We start from the raw sequence: 20,337 nt of genomic DNA, 5'->3' as shown, positions 1-20,337 counted from the left end.
AGTGCTGGTCTCTCATATTTACCAAAATTATTCTTTCCAGCCTTTGGGATGGCTATAAGCTTTGATAAAAATAAAGTCTCACTTTCTTAATTTGTAGATTGTGTTTTTTTATTTGACACAATTGAAGATAAATTCAGAACAGCATCTAATTATTAGGCTACTTTAGTAAAGGAGTACAAACTGAGGATAACCTATAAAGGTTTTCATATATACTGTAAGGGCCTATGATATTTTGAAGCAGAAAGCTGACCTGAGACCTTCAAAACAAATTGATGACCGTAGATAATGAAAAGATCCCACCCAGGACATTGATTCAGTACCCATGCCTGTCTCATTCCTTCCCTTTCTTTTTATGCACCTACAGTAATAAACATTTTTATTTTCTTTAGACCTGTTTGCTGTCCACACATAGTGGATGCTTAGCTCTCTTTTTCACTCATTTTCTTAGGTTGTTAGGGAGAACAAAGTGTCAGGTCCTATTTTTGGTGCCTCATTGCTAATGAATTAAAGTTTATTCTTCCTTCTCCTTGTCGCCCACATGTGGAAAATCCAGTAAGACATCATGGAACTCCCTCATCTTATGCCAGTGTGAGATTTAAATCACACAAGATCCTTCTCCTGAGTAGAAATACATGCCCTGACCCCACCACCAAATCATTATAAAGCCCCTGAGTGAGCCTCCTTTCCTGCTCTATCGAGTCAGTTTGAAATTTCTTGGGAGGCCTGTGCTGCTCTCAGCCGACATCTCAATAATAGAGTTGGTAAATCTTTCCATAATAACCTGCGATGTGAATAAATCTTTTCATAATCACCTAGGGATTACAGGTGTGAGCCACCGCGCCTGGGCAGGTATTCACTTTATTTTTATTTTGTGAATTTATTTATTTTTTTTAGATGGAGTCTTGCTCTGTCACCAGGCTGTAGTGCAGTGGTGGTAGCTTGGCTCACTGCAATCTCTGACTCCCTGAGTCATGCGATTCTCCTGCCTCAGCCTTCGGAATAGCTGGGACTACAGGTGCGTACCACCACACCTGGCTAAATTTTGTATTTTTAGTAGAGACAGGGTTTCACCATGTTGGCCAGGATGGTCACAATCTCTTGACCTTGTGATCCACCTGCCTTGGCCTTGGCCTCCCAAGGTCCTGGGTTTACAGGTGTGAGCCACCACACCCGGCCCAGATATGTAATCTTAAGGCTCCAAAATAATCATTGACTCCTTGTCTTGCATCCTAGTGGAAAGGGTGGATTCCCAAGGCCTTGGGCAGTCCTACCTTTGTGGTTTCCCTAAGTGCAGTCTATATGGCTGCTCTCATGAGTTGGAGTTGTGTGTCTGTGGCTTTTCCAGGCTGCCAGGGGCACACTTCCTGTAGATCTACCATTCTATGGTCTGGAGGTTGGAAGCCTCCTTCCACAGCTACACTCAGCATGTCCTGGTACGGACTCTGTGTGGAGGATCCAACCACACATTTATCCCTGGCATTACCTTAGAAGAGTTTCTTTGTGGAGTCTCTTGCCCTTTGATAGGGCTCTGCCTAGGCACCCAGCATTTCTCATCTATCCTTTGAAATCTAGATGGAAGCTGGTAAGCCACCTTCACTTCTACATTCTGTGCACTCAAAGCCATAACACCACAAGGTGTTGCAACTTTAGCCATCAGATGTGGTGGCCCGAGCTTTACGTGGAACACTTTGAGCTCTGGCTGGAGATGGAGCAGTGATCATGTGGTTAGCACCCTCCTGTGCAGCACATTGAGACCCGGGGCCTTGCCCACAAAATCACTCTAACCTTCTAGACCTAGCCTGTTATGGGAGAGGTGATCTCAAAGATTTCTGAAATGTCTTTGAGGCAATTTTCCCATTGTTTTGAATATTAGCAATTGGTTCCCTTTTAGTCATCCTAATCTCTCCAGCAAGTGGTTCCTCCACAGCGTACCTGGATTATTTCTTTACTGTAGGACCAGGCTGCACAATTTTAAAACTTTTATGCTTTGCTTCCCTTTCAAATATAACTTCAAACTTTTAGTAATTGATTTGCTCATTTATCTAATCTAGACTGTTATAACCAGCCAGGCCACTTTTCTGATGCTCTCCTTGGAACATCAGAAGCTCTGCTTGGAAATTTCTTCTGCCAGATATCGGATGTTATCACACTTAAGTTCAAGTTCCCACAAATCCCTAGGATATGAACATAATGCAGCCAAGTTAGAGCTAAAATGGGTAACCATTACTCCAGTTTCCAGTAACTCTCTCATTTCTGCTCGAGCCACTGTCTACCTGGACTTCACTGTCCATATTTCTATCAGCATTTTGGTCCCAACCATTTAAGTGGTTTCTAAGAAGCTCCAAAGTTTCCTTCATCTTACAGTGTTAATCTGAGCTCTCCAAAAACTTCCAATCTCTTTCCAAAGCCACTTCCACATTTTCAGGTATCCTTATAACATTGCCCTACTCCTCAGTACCAATTTTCTCTGTTAGTCTGTTTTTGAATTGCTGGAAAGGATTATCTGAAGCTGGGTAATTTATAATAAGATGTGTTTTTTGGGGGAGCTCCTGGTTCTGCAGGCTGTACAGAAAGCATGGTGCCAGCATCTGCTCTTGGTCAGTGCTTCAGAAAGCTTACTACAATCATGGCAGAAGGCAGTGGAGGAGCAGACACATCCCATGATGAGAGCAGGTACAAGAAAAAAGATGCGGGATGTCCTACAGTCATTAAAACAACCAGATTTCACTTGAACTAATTTAGCACGAACTCATTTATCACCAAAGGGATTGTGCTAAGTCATTCATGAGTATCCCCCTCCATAATCTAATACCTCCTACCAGGCCCGAGCTTCAACATTGGAGACCACAAACAAACATGACTTTTGGAGAAGACAAATATCTAAACTATGTTACTTTCCAAACATTTCATTTCTGAATACTGTAATATTGCAGGTTAGGAATCCTACATTTGACTTTGAAGAGGTCAGAGTTAAGTCCATAGCAGGGCTCCTGGTGAGAAGGACACTAGAGCTGTGCTTTCCTCCTAATATTGCTCTGCTTAGCATGCAGGTGGCCCCTGAGGATGAAGTCGGATGAGAAAAGTAGAGGAATTATGTCATCCTGCTGCCTTTTAGCATCGGTTGTTATTGATGATAACTCAGCTTTTAATAGTAGAATTATCTAACACATGGGGAGTTGCTTATCTCTTGCCACCTTTAAGAATTTTATTTGTCCTGTTTTGTACAACATTTCATTATAATATACTTTGTTAAGAACGTATTTTTACTTACTTTACATGGTTTCTTGAACTACTTCAATATGTACATTAACATTGATAATGAAAATTGTAGAATTCTCCACTAATACATAATTACATTTTTACGACGTCTCCCTTCTCAAATTAAGAATAGTGCATTTAACATGGTTCTAATTTCATATTAATATGTGTTCACTTTATGTCTTTTTTTTATTGTTCTTTAGTTGTCAGCATGTCTATTTATATGTCCCTAACTTTGCTGATTGACTTCTCTTCTGGATAAAATATACTGTGTATCCCCTCTAATACATAGTTTTAAGTATTTTATTTAATCTTCAGATTATCTATTAATTCTCTTCTAAAAGACCCTCATTGTTTGTTGCTATTAACTATTTGATGAAATACTACTGTCATACCTTCTTTAACTTATCTTAGCATGAGTTCCTGTGGTGCTTGGAACATCTCTGTAATGACTGTTTTGAAGTTTCCATTTGTTAAATCCAACATCTGGAATGACTCACAGTTTGTTTTCTGAAATTGTGTGCATTGGTGACATTCCAGTTTCTTTGAATACCTCTGAATTATATTTAGAATCTTGGCAGATAACACATCTTAGAAACTCTGAATAGTGACCCCCGTACCACTCTCCGGTGTATCAGTAAAATGTCTCCCTATTAATTTATTCCTCCATGGGCTTGTCCCTTTGGGTGATGTCTCTTTCCTTCACACTATAAAGGGAATGATGTCGCCATTCACAGGTGTAGCCCTGGATGTACACACAGTTACCATGGAAATACTGCCATTTGGCAGTGTAGCCTTTGAAAGCCTCTTTACCTGATGTCTCTGTTTGGGTGTCTGTATCTCTTAATATAACAACTGGATGCTATTCCGCACTTAGTGCTGGCATGGTGTCACTGTTTTGTGTCATAAAGTGATCCACAGTCTGACGCAAATAAATTTGTGTCTATTTGGAGGGGCAATTTTTGAGGTTTTTTTTGTGACCCAAAAGGTTTGTTTGTTGTTTGTTTCAAGAAATGGGGTCTGGCGATATTTTCCAGGCTGTCTTTAAAATCCTGGGCTCCAGTGAGTCTCTCTCCTCAGCTTCCTGACTCATTTGGAACTACAGGCATGTGGCACGATGCTCAACTGATTATTCTTAAATTATAATTTTTCTCATTCTCTCAGATAAACTGAGTGCATTGTAGTTTAATATATTGCTGTAATGGAGCTTTTGGCTTCCCATGAATTACTAACCTCAAAAATATATGATAATTTTAGGAGAACCTTATGGTAGAAATTATTCATATTCTACTACAAATAGTCACACACTTTACAGAGAATTTTGAAACTTTGTTTCTATGCCTTCCATGTAGAACTGTGAGTCAGTTAAGCCTCTTTTCTTTGTAAATTACCCAGTCTTGAGTATTTCTTCCTAGCAGTGTGAGAACAAAAAAATACACTCTTTTGGTACCACAGAGAGTAAGGCACTGCTATAACGATACCCGAAAATAAAGAAGCAACATTAGAACTAGGTAAAAGATAGAGGTTGCAACAGTTGGCAGGGCTCAGAAGAAGACAGGACGATATTGAAAAGTTTTTAATTTCCTAGAGACTTGTTCAATGACCTTGAACAAAATGCTGGTAGTAATATGGACAATAAAATCCAGGAGGAGGGGGTGTCAGATGGAGATTAGGAACTTTTTGGGAATTGGAGCAAAGGTGATTCATGCTATGCTTCAGCATGAAGACTGGCAGCATTTTGCCTCTGCCCTAGAGATCTGTGGAAATTTGAACTCGAGAGAGGTGATTTAGAGTATCTGGCAGAGAAATTTCTAACCAGCAAAGCATTCAAGATGAAGAAGAACATAAAAGTATGGGACATTTTCATCTGACAATGCGATAGATAAGAAAAAACCAATGTTCTGAGCAAAACTCAAGCACGCTGCAGAAATTTGCCTAAGTAACAAAAAGCCAAATGCCAATCAACAAGAAAGTGGGAAAAAAAATGTCGTCAAGACATGTCAGAGGTCTTCACAGCAGTATTTCCAATCACAGGCCAAGAGCCCCAAAAGGAAAAGAATGATTTTATGTGCCCGGTCCAGGGCTTTCCTGCTCTGTGCAGTTTTGGGAAATGATGCCTTGAGTTCCAGCTACTTCAGCTCCAGCTGTAGCTCAAGGGGGCCAAGGCACAGCTTAGGCCACTGCTTCAGATGGTGGAAATCCCAAACCTTGGCAGCTTCCCTGTCATGTTGAGCCTATGGTTGCACAGAAGTTGAGAATAGAGATTTGAGAACCTCCACCCAGATTTCAGAAAATGTGTGGAAATGTCTTCATGTCCAGGCAGAGGTTTGCTGGGTGGGGGGTGGTGTAGCCCTCATAGAAAACCTCTGTTAGGGTAGCGCAAAAGAGAAATGTGGGGTTGAAGCCCCAATACAGAGTCCTCACCGGGCCTCTGCCTAGTGGAGCTGAGAGAAGAGGGCCACTGTCCTCCAGAACCCAGAATGTGAGATCGACTGACAGCTTCTACTCTGAGCCTGGAAAAACTGAGAACACTCAACACCAGTCCATGAAAGTAGCTGGAATTGGGGCTGTACCTTGCAAAGCCATGGTGGCAGGACTGTCCAAAACCATGAGAGTCCACCTCTTCTATCAGCCTCACCTGGAAGTGAGACATGGAGTCAAATGAGATTATTTTGGAATTTTAAGGTTTAATGACTGCCCTATTGGATTTTGACCTTGCATGGGGCCTGTAGCCCCTCATTTCAGCCAATTTCTCCCATTTGGAATGGGTGTTTTTCCTCAATATCTATACTTACATTGTATCTAGGAAGTAACTAACTTGCTTTTTGATTTTACAGGCTCATAGGTGGAAGGGACTTACCTTGTCTCTGATGAGATTTTGGACTTGGACTTTTGAGTCAGGGCTGGATTGAGTTAAGACTTTAGGGGACTGCTCCATTCTAGCTTGGCTACAGAGCAAGGCTCGGTCTCAAAAAAAAAAAAAAAAAAAAAAAAAAGACTTTAAGGGACTGTTGAAAAGGCATGATTGTGTTTTGAAATGTGAGGACATGAGATTTGGAAGTGGCCAGGAGAAGAATGATACGGTTTCACTGTGTCCCCACCCAAAATCTCATCCTGAATTATCATTCCCATAATCTCACATACAAATAGTGGGACTCGATGGAGGTAATTTAATCATGGGAGTAGGTTCCCCCAGGCTGTTTGTGTGACAATGAGTGTGTCTCACAAGGTGTGATGGCTGTATAAGCATTTGGCGTTTCCCTGCTTGCACTTCTCTATCCTGCTGCTTTGTGAAGAACGTGCCTCGCTTCCCTTTTCCCTTCTGCCATAATTAAAAGTTTCCCAAGGCCTCCCCAGCAATGCATAATTTTGAGTCAATTAGGCCTCTTTTCTATATAACTTACTCAGTCTTGGATACTCCATAGCAGTGTGAAAACCGAACAATACAGTGTTTTTCCTAATATTTTAATATCATACATTTAGATTAATGTAACTATATATTTATTTTTAAGACAGAATGTGACGGTCACCCAAGCTGGAGGACAGTGGCATAATCTCAGCTCACTGCACCTCTGCCTCCCAGGATCAAGAGATTCTCCTGCCTTAACCACTGAACAGATGGCAATAAAGACAGTGCCACAATGCCCAGCTAATTTTTGTATTTTTTGTAGAGATGGGCTTTTACCATGTTGGCCATGCCAGGCTTGAACTCTTGAGCTCAGGTGATCTGCCTGCCTCGTCCTCCAAAGTGCTGGGATTACAGGCCTCAACCGCCATGCCTGGCCAAGTTTAATATAACTATGTAATTTAATGATGTATTTGAAAAGCTCATGGTCATACAAACACACATACATAGACAACAGCCCAGCAAAGACACATACATGTGCCCATGCAAAAATGCATGTATATCTAAACATCAAACCAACACATCCATTTGTTTAGTATTACTCTAATTATTTAATTGAATTTAAATTGTGTTTGAAGTTTGAGGTTGTAGTACAAAATAATGTTTTTCTATGTGTATGTCTGTCTAGTCCAATATTAAAAGACAAATATATTTCAATACATGGTTTGGTAAAACTGAATGTAAATGCAATTCTTGGCAAACATGTCATTTAAATGTACAATGACATTTAATTTTAAACATCAGTCTGTTATTAATAAATAGAATAATAAGACAGATTTCACTTTTTAAATTGTATTACATTATTTGTTGAATTAACATTATGGTTTTCAACTAGGCAGGATAAAATTTGTTTATTTGAAAAGTTGTGAAAAAACATTTTATTGCCTGAATATTCAATACAAACTCTAGTCCTTATTTGACAATATCCTTCATAATAGAGACCATCCAGCAATATGAAACTTAACACAGCCCATGCTTTCCAGGACTCACTCACAATGCCAGCTTCCTAGAGGGTGGTCTGAGAGGGTGCAAACACATGGGGATTTGGGCTTTATCATCAAAGCACTAGAGAGAACCCCAGGGCTGAACACACAGAGGGCAGAAGTAGCTGTGGTACTTAGGGAAAGCAAGGGATAGGAAGGGGGGTCTGTAGGGCCCTAGAAAAGGGTGAGGAGGACAGAGAGTCTGCAGGTAGATAAGTATATTCTAAGAACAGTCATCCTCCTAAATTTGGTTGGCTTCAGTGACTATGAAGAGAAAGGAAGTGATTCACCACACATGGAGGATAGAAAGTAAAGGGACTTTCTGTTTCCTGCATGGAGACTGAGGAAGATAAAAGGCTTTCAAAGAAGAAAGGAAGGTGAAAAAACAGTCTGAAAAACAAGACATCAGAAGCCAACCAAGGTGGAGAACAAGAACAGTTAAAGTGCTGTTTAATTTCCACAAACAGCAGATGAAAAAAAAAGAAGAAACAAAACACCATGAATATGCTGAGTTAAAGTAAGAAAACATATGCAATTGTTTGACTATTACAGCACAAAACCACAAAACTCTATTATTCATGGAAACAGAGTTTGTATTGAGGATTCTCATTTTTTAAGGCTGGCTCACTCTGTTGCCCAGGCTGGAGTGCAGTGGCACAGTCACAGCTCACGGCAGCCTCAACCTCCCAGGCTTAGAAGGATCTCAAGCCTCAACCTTCCAAGTAGTTGGGACCGTAGGTAGCAACACACACAGCATTTTTTTTTTTTTTTTTTTTTTTAAAAGAAAGGATCTCACTGTGTTGCCAGGGTGTTGTTAAACTCCTGAACTCAAGTAATCTGCCTGCCTCAGCCTCCCAAAATCTCAAAATCCTGGGATTGCAGGTGTGATTTTAAAAATTTTACTATTTTAATGATAGTATTATTTCAAATGAATATAATATATAAGGAGTCTATTTTAAAAATTATACTGAGAGATCATTGCTAGTGTTATTTGGAAAATATTCAACATTAAAAGTTGAATTAAATCCCTGCTCTAAGTTAATGTTTTGTAGGTGAAAGAAACCATGGAGCTAAAAGGAAGAAATGGTGAGAGAGCCTGGGGAAGACTTTTGCTTGACCGGGTCAAGAATCGCCAAGGTCTAAAAGAAAACCACAGCCTCCCAGGCTCCTGATGTGGAGCTGCCTCCTAAGAGAACCCTCATGAACTGAGCACCCCCTGGTGTCCTGAGCACCCCCTGGTGTCCTGAGCGTCCCCCTGGTGGTACTGAGTGCCCCTTGGTGTCCTCAGGGCCCCCTCGTGTTTCTGAGCACCCCCTCGTGTCCTGAGAGCCCCCTGGGGGTCCTGAGCACTCCTTGGCGATCCTAAAAACCTCCTGGTGTCCTCAGCGCCCCCTGGTGGTTCTGAGGGCCCCTGGGTGTCCTGAGCGCCTCGTTGTTTCCTGAGCGCATCCTGGTGTCCTGAACGCCCCCTGGTGTCCGGAGCACCCCCTGGTGTCCTGAGCACCTCCTGGTGGTTCTCAGCGCCCCCTGCTCTCCTGAGCATCTTGTGCACTCCTGAGCTCACCTTTGTTGTCCTGAGCTTGCCTTTGTTGTCCTAAACACCCCCTGGTTTCCTGAGCGTCGCCTTGCTATACCGCGCGCCCCCTAGTGGTTGTGAGCAACATCTACCACGCAGTTCCCTCCTGTCTCCCTGCAGAAATTTTTGTGTCTGGGCTCACGCAGATGTTCCCTCTCCTGTGACCCTCACTGTAATACACGGCCTTGTCCTTGGCTTTCAGGTTGATCATTTTAAGGTAGACTGCACTTGAAAGGGTGTTATTTGGGACTGTTAATTTATTTGTACTCATGGAGAGCAATCCTAAGAACTCCCACTTGTTCACTCAGTTTCCACCCACAACAATCCCTGTCATGAAATCTGCTGCAACAAGCTCATGCTTTAGTCAGCAAAGGTGAATCCAGAGGATTTTCAGGAGAGTCTCAGAGAAATCCTGGGCTATACCATGTTCCCTCTGACTCCACCAGTGAACTTCACACAGGACTTCTGCAAACACAGAGGAAGCCAACTGAGAAGAGCCCCATGAGGGGCAGCCCCACCTGGACCTGATCCACAAGTGACTGTAATATTGAGCATGATGAGAAGGGAATCCCACATCAGTGCAGACCCCATGGTGTGGACACTGAGGAAGGGAACATACATGGGGTGGCTCCTTACCAGGGCCTGAAAGAATGGGGATGAGCTTCCTTTCATGAGGAGGGGAGGGGACACATTTCCATGTCTTTCTTTTTGTGGTCATGTGTGCACAACTCAACATTGCTCATCCATCCTGTGGTCTACATTTCAGGGAGGCCAAGGTCAAAGGATTCCTGGGTCTGGATGCACAGGGTTAATCTGCCCATTACTCTTTCTTATTCTCTAATGTGGACACTTTTGAGGAATCTTCCTGGTAGCAAACAATGTAGTTGTACCATTTTGAGTGAGTTTCTTAATCCTGAGTTCTAATTTGATTGCTCTGTGGCCTGAGAGACAGTTTGTTGTGATTTCTGTTCTTTTACATTTGACAAGATGTGCTTCACTTCCAATTTTGTAGTCAATTTTAGAATAAGTGTGATGTGGTGCTGAGAAGAATGTATATTCTGTTGATTTGAGGTGGAGAGTTCTGTAGATGTCTATTAGGTCTGCTTGGTGCAGAGCTGAGTTCAAGTCCTGGATATCCTTGTTAACTTTCTTTCTCGTTGATCTGTCTAATATTGACAATGGGGTGTTAAAGTCTCCCATTATTATTGTGTGGGAGTCTAAGTCTCTTTGTAGGTCTCTAAGGACTTGCTTTATGAATCTGGGTGCTCCTGTACTGGGTGCATATATATTTAGGATAGTTAGCTCTTCTTGTTGAATTGATTCTTTTACCATTATGTAATGGCCTTCTTTGTCTCTTTTGGTCTTTGTTGGTTTAAAGTCTGTTTTATCAGAGACTATGATCGCAACCCCGGTTTTTTGTTTGTTTGTTTGTTTTTTTTTTTTTGCTTTCCATTTGCTTGGTAGATCTTCCTCCATCCCTTTATTTTGAGCCTCTGTGTGTCTCTGCACGTCAGATGTGTCTCCTAAATACAGCACACTGATGGGTCTTGACTCTTTATCCAATTTGCCAGTCTGTGTCTTTTAATTGGGGCATTTAGCCCATTTACATTTAAGGTAAATATTGTTATGTGTGAATTTGATCCTCTCATTATGATGTTAGCTGTTTATTTTGCCCATTAATTGATGCAGTTTCTTCATAGCCTCAGTGACCTTTACCATTTGTCTGGTGCCGGTTGTTCCTTTCCATGTTTAGTGTTTCCTTCAGGAGCTCTTGTAAGGCAGGCCTGGTGGTGACAAAATCTCTCAGCATTTGCTTGCTTGTAAAGATTTTATTTCTCCCTCACTTATGAAGCTTAGTTTGGCTGGAAATGAAATTCTTGGTTAGAAATTCTTTTCTTTAAGAATATTGAATATTGGCCCCCACTCTCTTCTGGCTTGGAGGGTTTCTGTTGAGAGATCCACTTTTAGTCTGATAGGCTTCCCTTTGTGGGTAACCCGACCTTTCTCTCTGGATGCCCTTAACACTTTTTCCTTCATTTCACCCTTGGTGAATCTGAGAATTATGTGTATTTGGGTTGCTCTTCTCAAAGAGTATCTTTGTGGTGTTCTCTGTATTTCCCGAATTTGAATGTTGGCCCGCCTTGCTAGGTTGTGGAAGTTCTCCTGGATCCTATCCTGAAGAGTCTAACTTGGTTCAATTCTCCCCGTCACATTCACGCACACCAATCAAATTTAGATTTGTTCTTTTCACAGAGTCCCATATTCCTTGGAGGTTTTGTTCATTCTTTTTACTCTTTTTTCTCTAAATTTGTCTTCTCACTTTATTTCACTAATTTGATCCTCAATCACTGATATCCTTTCTTCCACTTGATAAAATCAGCTACTGAAGCTTGTGCATGCATCACAAAATTCTCGTGGCATGGTTTTCGCCTCCCTCAGGTCATTTAAGGTCTTCTCTACACTGTTTATTCACATTAGCTATTCCTCTAACCTTTTTTTCCAGGTTTTTAGCTTCCTTGTGATGGGTTAGAACATGCTCCTTTAGCTTGGAGAGATTTGTTATTACCGACCTTCAGAGGCCTACTTTCTGTCAATTTGTCAAAGTCATTCTCCATCCAGCTTTGTTCTGTCGCTGGTGAGGAGCTGCGATCCTTTGGAGGAGAAGAGGTGCTCTGTTTTTTAAAATTTTCAGTTTTTCTGCTCTGGTTTCTGCCCATCTTTGTGGTTTTATCTAAGTTTGTTCTTTGATGTCGGTGACCTACAGATGGGGTTTTGGTGTGGATGTCCTTTTTGTTGGTGTTGATTCTAGTCCTTTCTATTTGTTAGTTTTCTTCTGACAGTCAGGTCCCTCAGCTGCAGGTCTGCTGGAGTTTGCTGGAAGTCTACTCCTGACCCCATTTGCCTGGCTATCACCAGCACGTAGGCAAAAGAAAGAAAGATCAGACTGTTACTGTGTCTATGTAGAAAGGGAAGACATAAGAAATTCCATTTTGACCTGTAAATTGAAAAACTCTTTTGCTGAGATGCTGTTAATTTGTAACTTTGCCCCAGCCACTTTGCCCCAACCTTGTGCTCACATAAACACGTGTTGTATGCAATCAAGGTTTAAGGGATCTAGGGCTCTGCAGGATGTGCCTTGTTAACAAAATGTTTATAAGCAGTATCCTTGCTAAAGGTCATCACCATTCTCTAGTCTCAATAAACCAGGGGCACAATGTACTGTGAAAAGTCGCAGGGAACTCTGTCTTGGAAAGCTGGGTATTGTCCAAGGTTTCTCCGCATGTGATAGTCTGAAATATGGCCTCGTGGGATGAGAAAAACCTGACCATCCCCCAGCCCAACACCCATAAAGGGTCTGTGCTGAGGTGGATTAGTAAAAGAGAAAGGACTCTTGCAGTTGAGATAGAGGAAGGCCACTGTCTCCTGCCTGCCCCTGGGAAATGAATGTCTAGGTATAAAACCTGATTGTACATTTGTTCAGTTCTGAGATGGGAAAAAAACTGCCCTATGGCGGGAGGCAAGACATGTTGGCAGCAATGCTGCTTTGTTATTCTTTACTCCACTGAGATGTTTGGGTGGAGAGAAACATAAATCTGGCCTACATGCACATCCAGGCACAGTACCTCCCTTTGAACTTAATTATGACATAGATTCCTTTGTTCACATGTTTTCTTGCTGACCTTCTCCCTGTTATCACCCTGCTCTCCTACTGCATTCCTTTTGCTGAGATAATGAAAATAATAATCCATAAAAACTGAGGGAACTCAGAGACCGGTGCCAGTGCAGGTCCTTAGTATGCTGAGTACCAGTCCCTTGGGCCCACTGTTGTTTCTCTATACTTTGTCTCTGTGTCTTATTTCTTTTATCAGTCTTTTGTGCCATCTGACAGAATACACCGACAGGTGTGGAGGGGCAGGCCACCCCTTCACCAGCAGAGGCTGCAGAACAGCAAATATTGCAGAACAACAAATGTTGGTGCCTGATCCTTTGTCTGGAAGCTTTGTCCCAGAGGGACACCTGCCTGTATGAGGTGTCTGTTGGCCCCTACTGGGAGGTGTCTTCCAGTTAGGTTACATGGGGTTCGGAGACAAACTTGAGGAGGCAGTCTATCCCTGCTCAGAGCTCAAATGCCGTGCTTGGAGAACCACTGCTCTGTTCAGAGCTGTCATACAGAGACGTTTAAGTCTGCAGAAGTTTCTGCTGCCTTTTGTTCGGCTATGACTTGCCCACAGAGGTGGAGTCTACAGACAGAGTAGGCCTTGCTGAGCTGAGGTAAGCTCCATCCAGTTCGAGCTTCCCAGTGCGGTGGCTTATGCCTGTTATCCTGGCACTTTGGGAGGCCAAGGCCTGGGCAACAACAGTGAAACTCCGTCAAAATAAATAAATAAATAAATAAATAAATAAATAAAGCTGAGAGGATTGAGGGGATTTCTATGCAAAGTGTGGATGGTGTGTTTTAATTTCTCCTTGCTAAATGTAGTATAATGTCAGAGGAGACAGATAAAGAGGAAACTATTAGAAAATGTGGAATCAGATATTTTATAAATAAAGAAGGTTCTCACATCTTCTGGAAACCCCATAAACTTTTTAAAAATGAAGGAACTTTAAGATATATTTCTACAGTCTAGATACATGACTAATGTATATTTGGATTTAAGTGCAAGAAGAGATCCACAGAAGATGAAAAGTCTGCAGCAGCTCATTTGCCAAATAGGCAGTTTTACACCAGTTTGTAATTTTGCCTAAGATTCAAAAGATAAACTCCAGAGAGATCCAAATAATAAATTATAATATTTCAATGTTAGACAACTGGTTGAGAGAAGCTTCAACTAACATTATTTTGATGAATCATAGCTGAATAATAAAACTGTGTTGAATGGTGCACCTATTCAAGAGGCTGCTTGAGTAAATAGTTTCTACCTCCCCTACTTAGGAATCCTGGCACAAACCAACATGCTCTAAAACCTGGGGCCAGTAAGAACAGAGACAGAAGTTTGAACATTATGAAGTCATTATGAAGTTTCGAGAGATCCACAATCACTGATGGGGTGATTGGTGAGGGTGGTCTCTATGAGCCTAGGCTTAGGCTTGGAAGAGTGCAGCTCTTTGTTATGATGAACAAAGAGCTGTTTGTTTTGATGAGTAGATGGCAACAGAGACAGTCAAACAAAATGAAGAAACGGGGTAACATGGTCCAGAGGGACAATATAAAGCTCCAGAAACTGGCATCAATGAATATTAAAGCATATGGATTTCCTGGCAGAAAATTTAAATATTAGAATCATGTTAATAAGCTAGTGGCAGCATGCAAGAACACTGCGAGAATTTTAACAGACATAAAAAAAACTTTAAAAGTACTAAAAAAAATTGTTGTTGAAGAATGCAAGTCAGCCAAAAATTGTAACAGAGCACACTGTAGGAGAGGCTCAGGCTTTCCTTTCCCCTAGAGGAGGTAGCCCTGCAATTTCCCTAGACATGAATCACTGTTGCCTCCTGCCTGCCTTCTAGATTCTCCCCAGAGATTTCCCGGACTCCAGAGTTCATGTTCTCACATGTTGAGCAACTTTGGGTTAAAACACACCTGAAACACTGAGTGGCTGTTGTCCTTGATCACTTGATCATCATCTGCATTTTAGTTGATGTGATTTTTTTTTTTTTTTTTTTTTTTTTTTACCTCAGTTTGAAGGAAAGAAAACAAATCTCTAGACTCTACCTAGGTCAGAATTACTTCTCTCTCTTTCACTCGGTAGCTGTGAATGTAGCCCCAAATATGATATGGATCAATAAACACTGCAGCTCTTACAACACTTTCTTGGTCAGCTGTTCCAACAGTATGAGGACCACAGTAGCACAATTATTTTATGGGACTAATTCTGTACCTACTGGAGACACATTTCTTCTTATGTACCAGGACCTCCAGTCCATTGCAGCCTATGATTATGGAGAAGGAAAGAAACATTCTTCAAATTTTCATCATACATGTGGCAAGAGAAACTGGTATTTCTGTCCACTGGTTTCTAGACCCAGGTATTGTAGCTCCTGGCCACGGGACACTGTAGTGTTCTCTGTTTGGGGGCATTTAAGCATCCTGGATAATAGCATTATCCCCAGAATGGACCGTCTTTAAAGATTAAATTTCCTTCTATAAAACAATGGCATGAAATACCTAATGTGTATCTCACATCAGACTGTGGAGACTTAAGTCAGCCCTTCCATTGTTTTACTGGGGTCTTTGCTTCTGGGCAAATGTGAAGGAGCAAGAACTGCTGGATCTCATATTCATGTTCCAGTGATCACATCTCCTATCCCTTAACTATAGCTACATTCCCTCATGTCAGAACACATTATGCAGTGTCTCATTCTAGGAATAAGATATTCAGTAACTTGGACAGTGGCACTAGTAGCTTCTCTATCATTAAAAAAAAACCATGTGTAGGTAAAAGTGAATTCTTCTAAGTATAAATTACTACTTATCAGGTTTGGGCTTTAATTTTTTCAAATTGTCTCCGTATGACTGGTTAGTGTCCTTACAGGGAGTAATTTTTTTAGACAAATGTGATATCACTATCAGTTCAGGCACTTGGGGAGAGGTGCTGGTCACAACTTAGCTCCAAGCTAAGTTGGAGATATCTGGGCTCAGTTCATTGCACATGTTAGGGAAAGCTCTGATATAAAGAGAGTAGACACTGTCATTTATGTAGCAGTGTGGATTAAACTGCAGAAGATCATCATACTATGAGGTCTTCATACCCTTTCACACAGCAGAGTAGATTTCCCTTGCTTTCAGCTGCCTGCTTTCTTACATTAAATATTACTGCATGTACTTTTACTTTACAATTGTTTTCTATTCTAAGCTATTGTCTGCTTAGTTAATTAAAGTAAGCAACAGTAAATTGTAAAACTAACAGTCAATTACCTGTAAAACTAACATCAAATGAGCGTGGTGAATAAGCCAAGTAGAGATACCAGAAAACAAAACTCATAAAGACACACCTTGTGTGAGTTTAGAGTTCTCAGTGAGCACAGAAAATGTGAGGAGCTTGTGTTCACTTTTACATGAAGAAAGTCAATTATATTTGACATCCAAAAGGCTGGTCACTCCTGTAAGAGGAATATATAGAGTGATCTACATAACTCAGAAATTAGAAAGTGACAAAGTCACAAACTTGCAAAACTAGCAGACATTCAGTGTATTCACTATTCGGCTCTATTTCTTCAGGAAAATAGATGTCCTATGGAGAACAGGACAAATGGTTTTAAACTGATTCTCCTGGGAAGTTGCTAATGAAATCACTCAGGGGATGCTCTGACACAGGACGGTGAGGAGGACGCTGACCCCTGGTGGTCGCTGTCAGCAACACAGGACGCTCAACCCTGGTGGGTGCCTTTGTTACAGTTTTGTCCACAAGAGATTTTAAGCTGTGACGTGCTGCGTGCAGGTGAGTTTTTAAAATAACATGAGCACACTTATCAACCACATTCCATTGATGAGAACTGTTTACACAGAGAGCCAGGGATGAGCTGGGAAGAGGAAGGGGCGGGGGAAGATCATCTATGGAAGGACATATCCAGCCTGCTTGAACTCCTTGTGAAGGAGGGTTTCAATGTTTGCCCTCAGCTAATCGGTGGTATTTCAAGACCTTCACAAGCTTCCAGAAAAAGAGTTTTCATGAACGAATGCCCATACGTTACTCAGAGTTGTATTTTTTCATATTTATTCTTCCCCTCTAGGCAGCACCGCAGCAGGGTGTTCTCAGAATTCTCCCTGATCCTTCGTGAGTTCCTGGTGCAGTTCCTGGAGGAGAAGCCTGCATGTGGGAGGGAGCCCTTCTCATGTGCAGCCCTGAGGCTGTCCCATCCCCTCACCCGCCACTGCCCTTCAGTCACTTGGTAAATATTTCTGAGCTAATCTTCCTGAAACGTGTGGTTTTGGGCAGTATATTCACCAGGTAATAAACTCCTTAAGCTCTGTTTATTTTGGCAGGGACCTATTGATTTCTGGAGCACAGGTTTGTTCTGAGTGTGTGGCAGTGGATAATTAGTGAGAGGAGGTTTACGTTCATCTTGTCATCTCCAAAAGTGCACCCTCCATGGGGTTGACACCCACAGGCAAGCAGATGGACTTGCTCCGATGGAGGATGACACACATTTTCATAACCTGTGACCTCAGAGGTGCTCTTTCCCCGCAAGACCAATCGTGATCATACCTCTGGCTAATGTGCACTCATCAAGGGCGAGCAGTGCCCACTTCTGTGAGGGCTCCCTGCAGGTGCCCACCCACTTTGTAAATGGAAGCTTTTGCTCCTGCCTGAGTCCCATGCATGTGTTTGCATTCGCTGCACAGATCGTCTTATTCAGACCCACCACCCAAGAGCCTACAGTGTACTTAATCCAACTCTATGCCCTTATACATGGAGTCTCTCATTGCCAGGGTCTCCAATTCTCATGAAAGGATGTTCATTGTGCGATTCACCAGAACTTGCTGGACTTTTACAGACGTGAACCTGACTTTAAAAGCTTAAAAATCTTACTCTCTTAGAAGGAACTCTGTAAACCGGAAGTAAGATAAGTGCTAAATTAATACATGTTTTATGGTTTTTTGAAGAAAGGGTTCAAACAGTAAGAGCTTCACCCACTTTCCCTCTGACTAATATCATCTCTAAAAAGCCACTGAAAATACCTGTGGTGCTCCGAGATAATTTAGGCTTGATATATTAGGGGATCACCAAAAACGAAAGAACCAACTGTCCTTGTAGATTCATCCATTGCAACTGATTTGTGCCTGTGGTCCTGGTTGGTCGTGGTGGAGGAGGCTGTGCCTGTGTAGGGCAGGGATTCATGGGAAATCTCATACCTTCTGTGGAATTTCTTTGTAATCCTAAAACTGCTCTAAAAATAATTTTATATAAATTTATAAAGAGTGGCAGAAACATTTGAAAGAAATTTTTACCAGTTTTTAATAATCATACTTACTCCTACTACTTGATCAAATAACCTTGCACTAAACCATGTATTCATCTAATTTGAAAACCTGTTCACAGTGGCACCTTCATGGAACGTTTGTAACAACTTTATTGAGCGTGGATTTCCCACTCTGTGAATTTGGCTTATATGATGACCCTTAAATGGAATGTATCTCTTACAATTAGAGTGTTACTTGTTTCTGTTGTTCTTTCTTTCTTAAATATGTAACCCGTATTCAAAACAGCCTTAAAACTATTGACCTCTGTCATCTCCTCAGTCCAGCACAGCTGCCTTCTCCCTCAGGGTTTCTGACACTCTCAGGATGTGGGTTTTCCCACTGTGTATCTTGCACAGTAATACACGGCCGTGTCCTCAGATCTCAGGCTGTTCAGCTCCATGTAGGCTGTACTTGTGGACGTGTCCCTGGTCATGGTGACTCTGCCCTGGAACTTCTGTGCGTAGCCTGTATTACCATTGCTAGGGTTAATCCATCCCATCCACTCAAGTCCTTGTCCAGGGGCCTGTCTCACCCAGTTTATATTGTAGCTGGTAAAAGTATAACCGGAAGCCTTGCAGGAGAGCTTCACTGAGGCCCCAGGCTTCTTCACCTCAGCCCCGGACTGCACCAGCTGGACCTGAGACTGGCCGCCTATGGAGAGGACACAGGAGTGAGTAAAATCCTCTTTGACTGAACCAGGATTCCTTCCTCAGTGTTAAGGCTAGGAAGCCGCTTACCTGTAGCTGCTGCCACAAGGAAGAGGATCCTCCAGGTCCAGTCCATCGTGAGGAGCTGCAGTTGCAGGGTTTTCTCCAGAGGAGGAATATGGTTGTTGAGTGATGCTCTGAAGGCACCAGTAGATTTATATGTATCTCAGAGGAGCTCAGGTTATTTGCATATTCATGAGGCAAGGTATTTCACAGCTCAAAGCCTGATCTAGGATGAGAAAAATACACAGATGCTACATCAGCCACACAAGAGTGGGATGCTGAAGGATCAAGCCCAAATCCTGCTTGAGGAAATGTACCCCCTGCCCCATTTTTAAGCTTTTTGTGGACAGCACTCTTCCTAATGAAGAACAATCCCCACTCCCAGGATGTGCTCCTCACTGTGAATCCACATTTTATTGAAATAGAGATTACCTCCATTGTTTCTGGGACTATCGCTGTCTCTGACATTGAGCAGGCACCTTGACTCCATCCTGGTCCCATTAGGAACAGTCAGAGCTCACTGGTAACTCTGAATAAGTGGCCACTAGTTATCCTACATGAGTGTCCAGCAGGCCCCATGGAGCGTTCCGAGATCTGCTGGGCACTCCCAAGACAGAGTCCCCAGCACCTGCCTGAGAGTCCTGAGCTCCCAGACCCTTCAGTGGAAAGACTCTTGGTTGACAGATTTGCCCTGTGATATGTGATTGGCTCTGAGTTTTTCCTCCCACTGAGAGTAGGAAGCAGGAGTTGAAATGGAAATAGGAATTTGAATTTATTGATAAACTCATAAATCCAAAATAAATACTAAGTAATTTGTGTTTTGAATAAGTTTGGGTTTTATCTCAGACTCCATTAAATAGAATTACTTGAAGTCTTTACATACTTTTAGTTCATATCCATAGATGGTCATCTTTACATGTTGATTTCTGATCCACATCGTCTGTGCACCTGCCACACTCTGGAATCCACCACTGCCAAGTCAAATACACAGCGTAGGAAATATTACTTAGCTCTGAAATCTGAATGTCTTATTCATAGGAACATAGTGTATCCCACAGTTACGTACTCATCAAATTAATAAACCATCCATATCCTTCATATTCTCACTGTTAAGATATTTATTATCATAGAATCTCACTTTTACATAGAGTTCTCTTGGCTTTATTAGTGATATAAATGGTCCAGATGAAATAGGATATTTAAAAGCATATTAGCAACTTGTTGAACACTTATTATAGAATGATTTCTTGAGTAAGGCTCAGGCCCCTGAGAGAATATTTCTCATTATTTATCTTCAACAAATAAGTGAGAACATACAGTGTCTGATTTTCTGTTCCTAAATTAGTTTGCAAAGAGTAATGACCTCCAGTTCCCTCATGTTCCTACACAGGACATAATTTCATTCTTTTCTTAGCTGCATAGTATTCCGTGGTTCTATGTAC

The 20,337-nt window shown here is 41.8% G+C and overlaps 1 pseudogene and 2 gene segments (V, D, J or C); 1 reads left to right on the top strand and 2 right to left on the bottom strand.

Annotated features, from left to right (window-relative positions):
- LOC126958595 (immunoglobulin heavy variable 4-59-like) overlaps positions 1-20,337 on the bottom strand; it is a 319,776-nt gene that overhangs the window by 179,234 nt on the left and 120,205 nt on the right.
- LOC126958400 (uncharacterized) lies at positions 12,371-16,992 on the top strand (annotated as a pseudogene).
- Positions 18,434-19,115, bottom strand: LOC126958600 (immunoglobulin heavy variable 1-8-like). The segment is given in 2 exon segments: positions 18,434-18,836; positions 18,923-19,115. Coding segments are annotated over 2 exon segments (378 nt in total).

The sequence above is a fragment of the Macaca thibetana genome, chromosome 7 (assembly GCF_024542745.1).
Source record: "Macaca thibetana thibetana isolate TM-01 chromosome 7, ASM2454274v1, whole genome shotgun sequence".
In the NCBI taxonomy this organism is placed as follows: Eukaryota; Metazoa; Chordata; class Mammalia; order Primates; family Cercopithecidae; genus Macaca; species Macaca thibetana.
The sequence above is the reverse complement of the archived record's forward strand: the minus strand, read 5'-3'. Positions and strand labels throughout refer to the sequence as shown.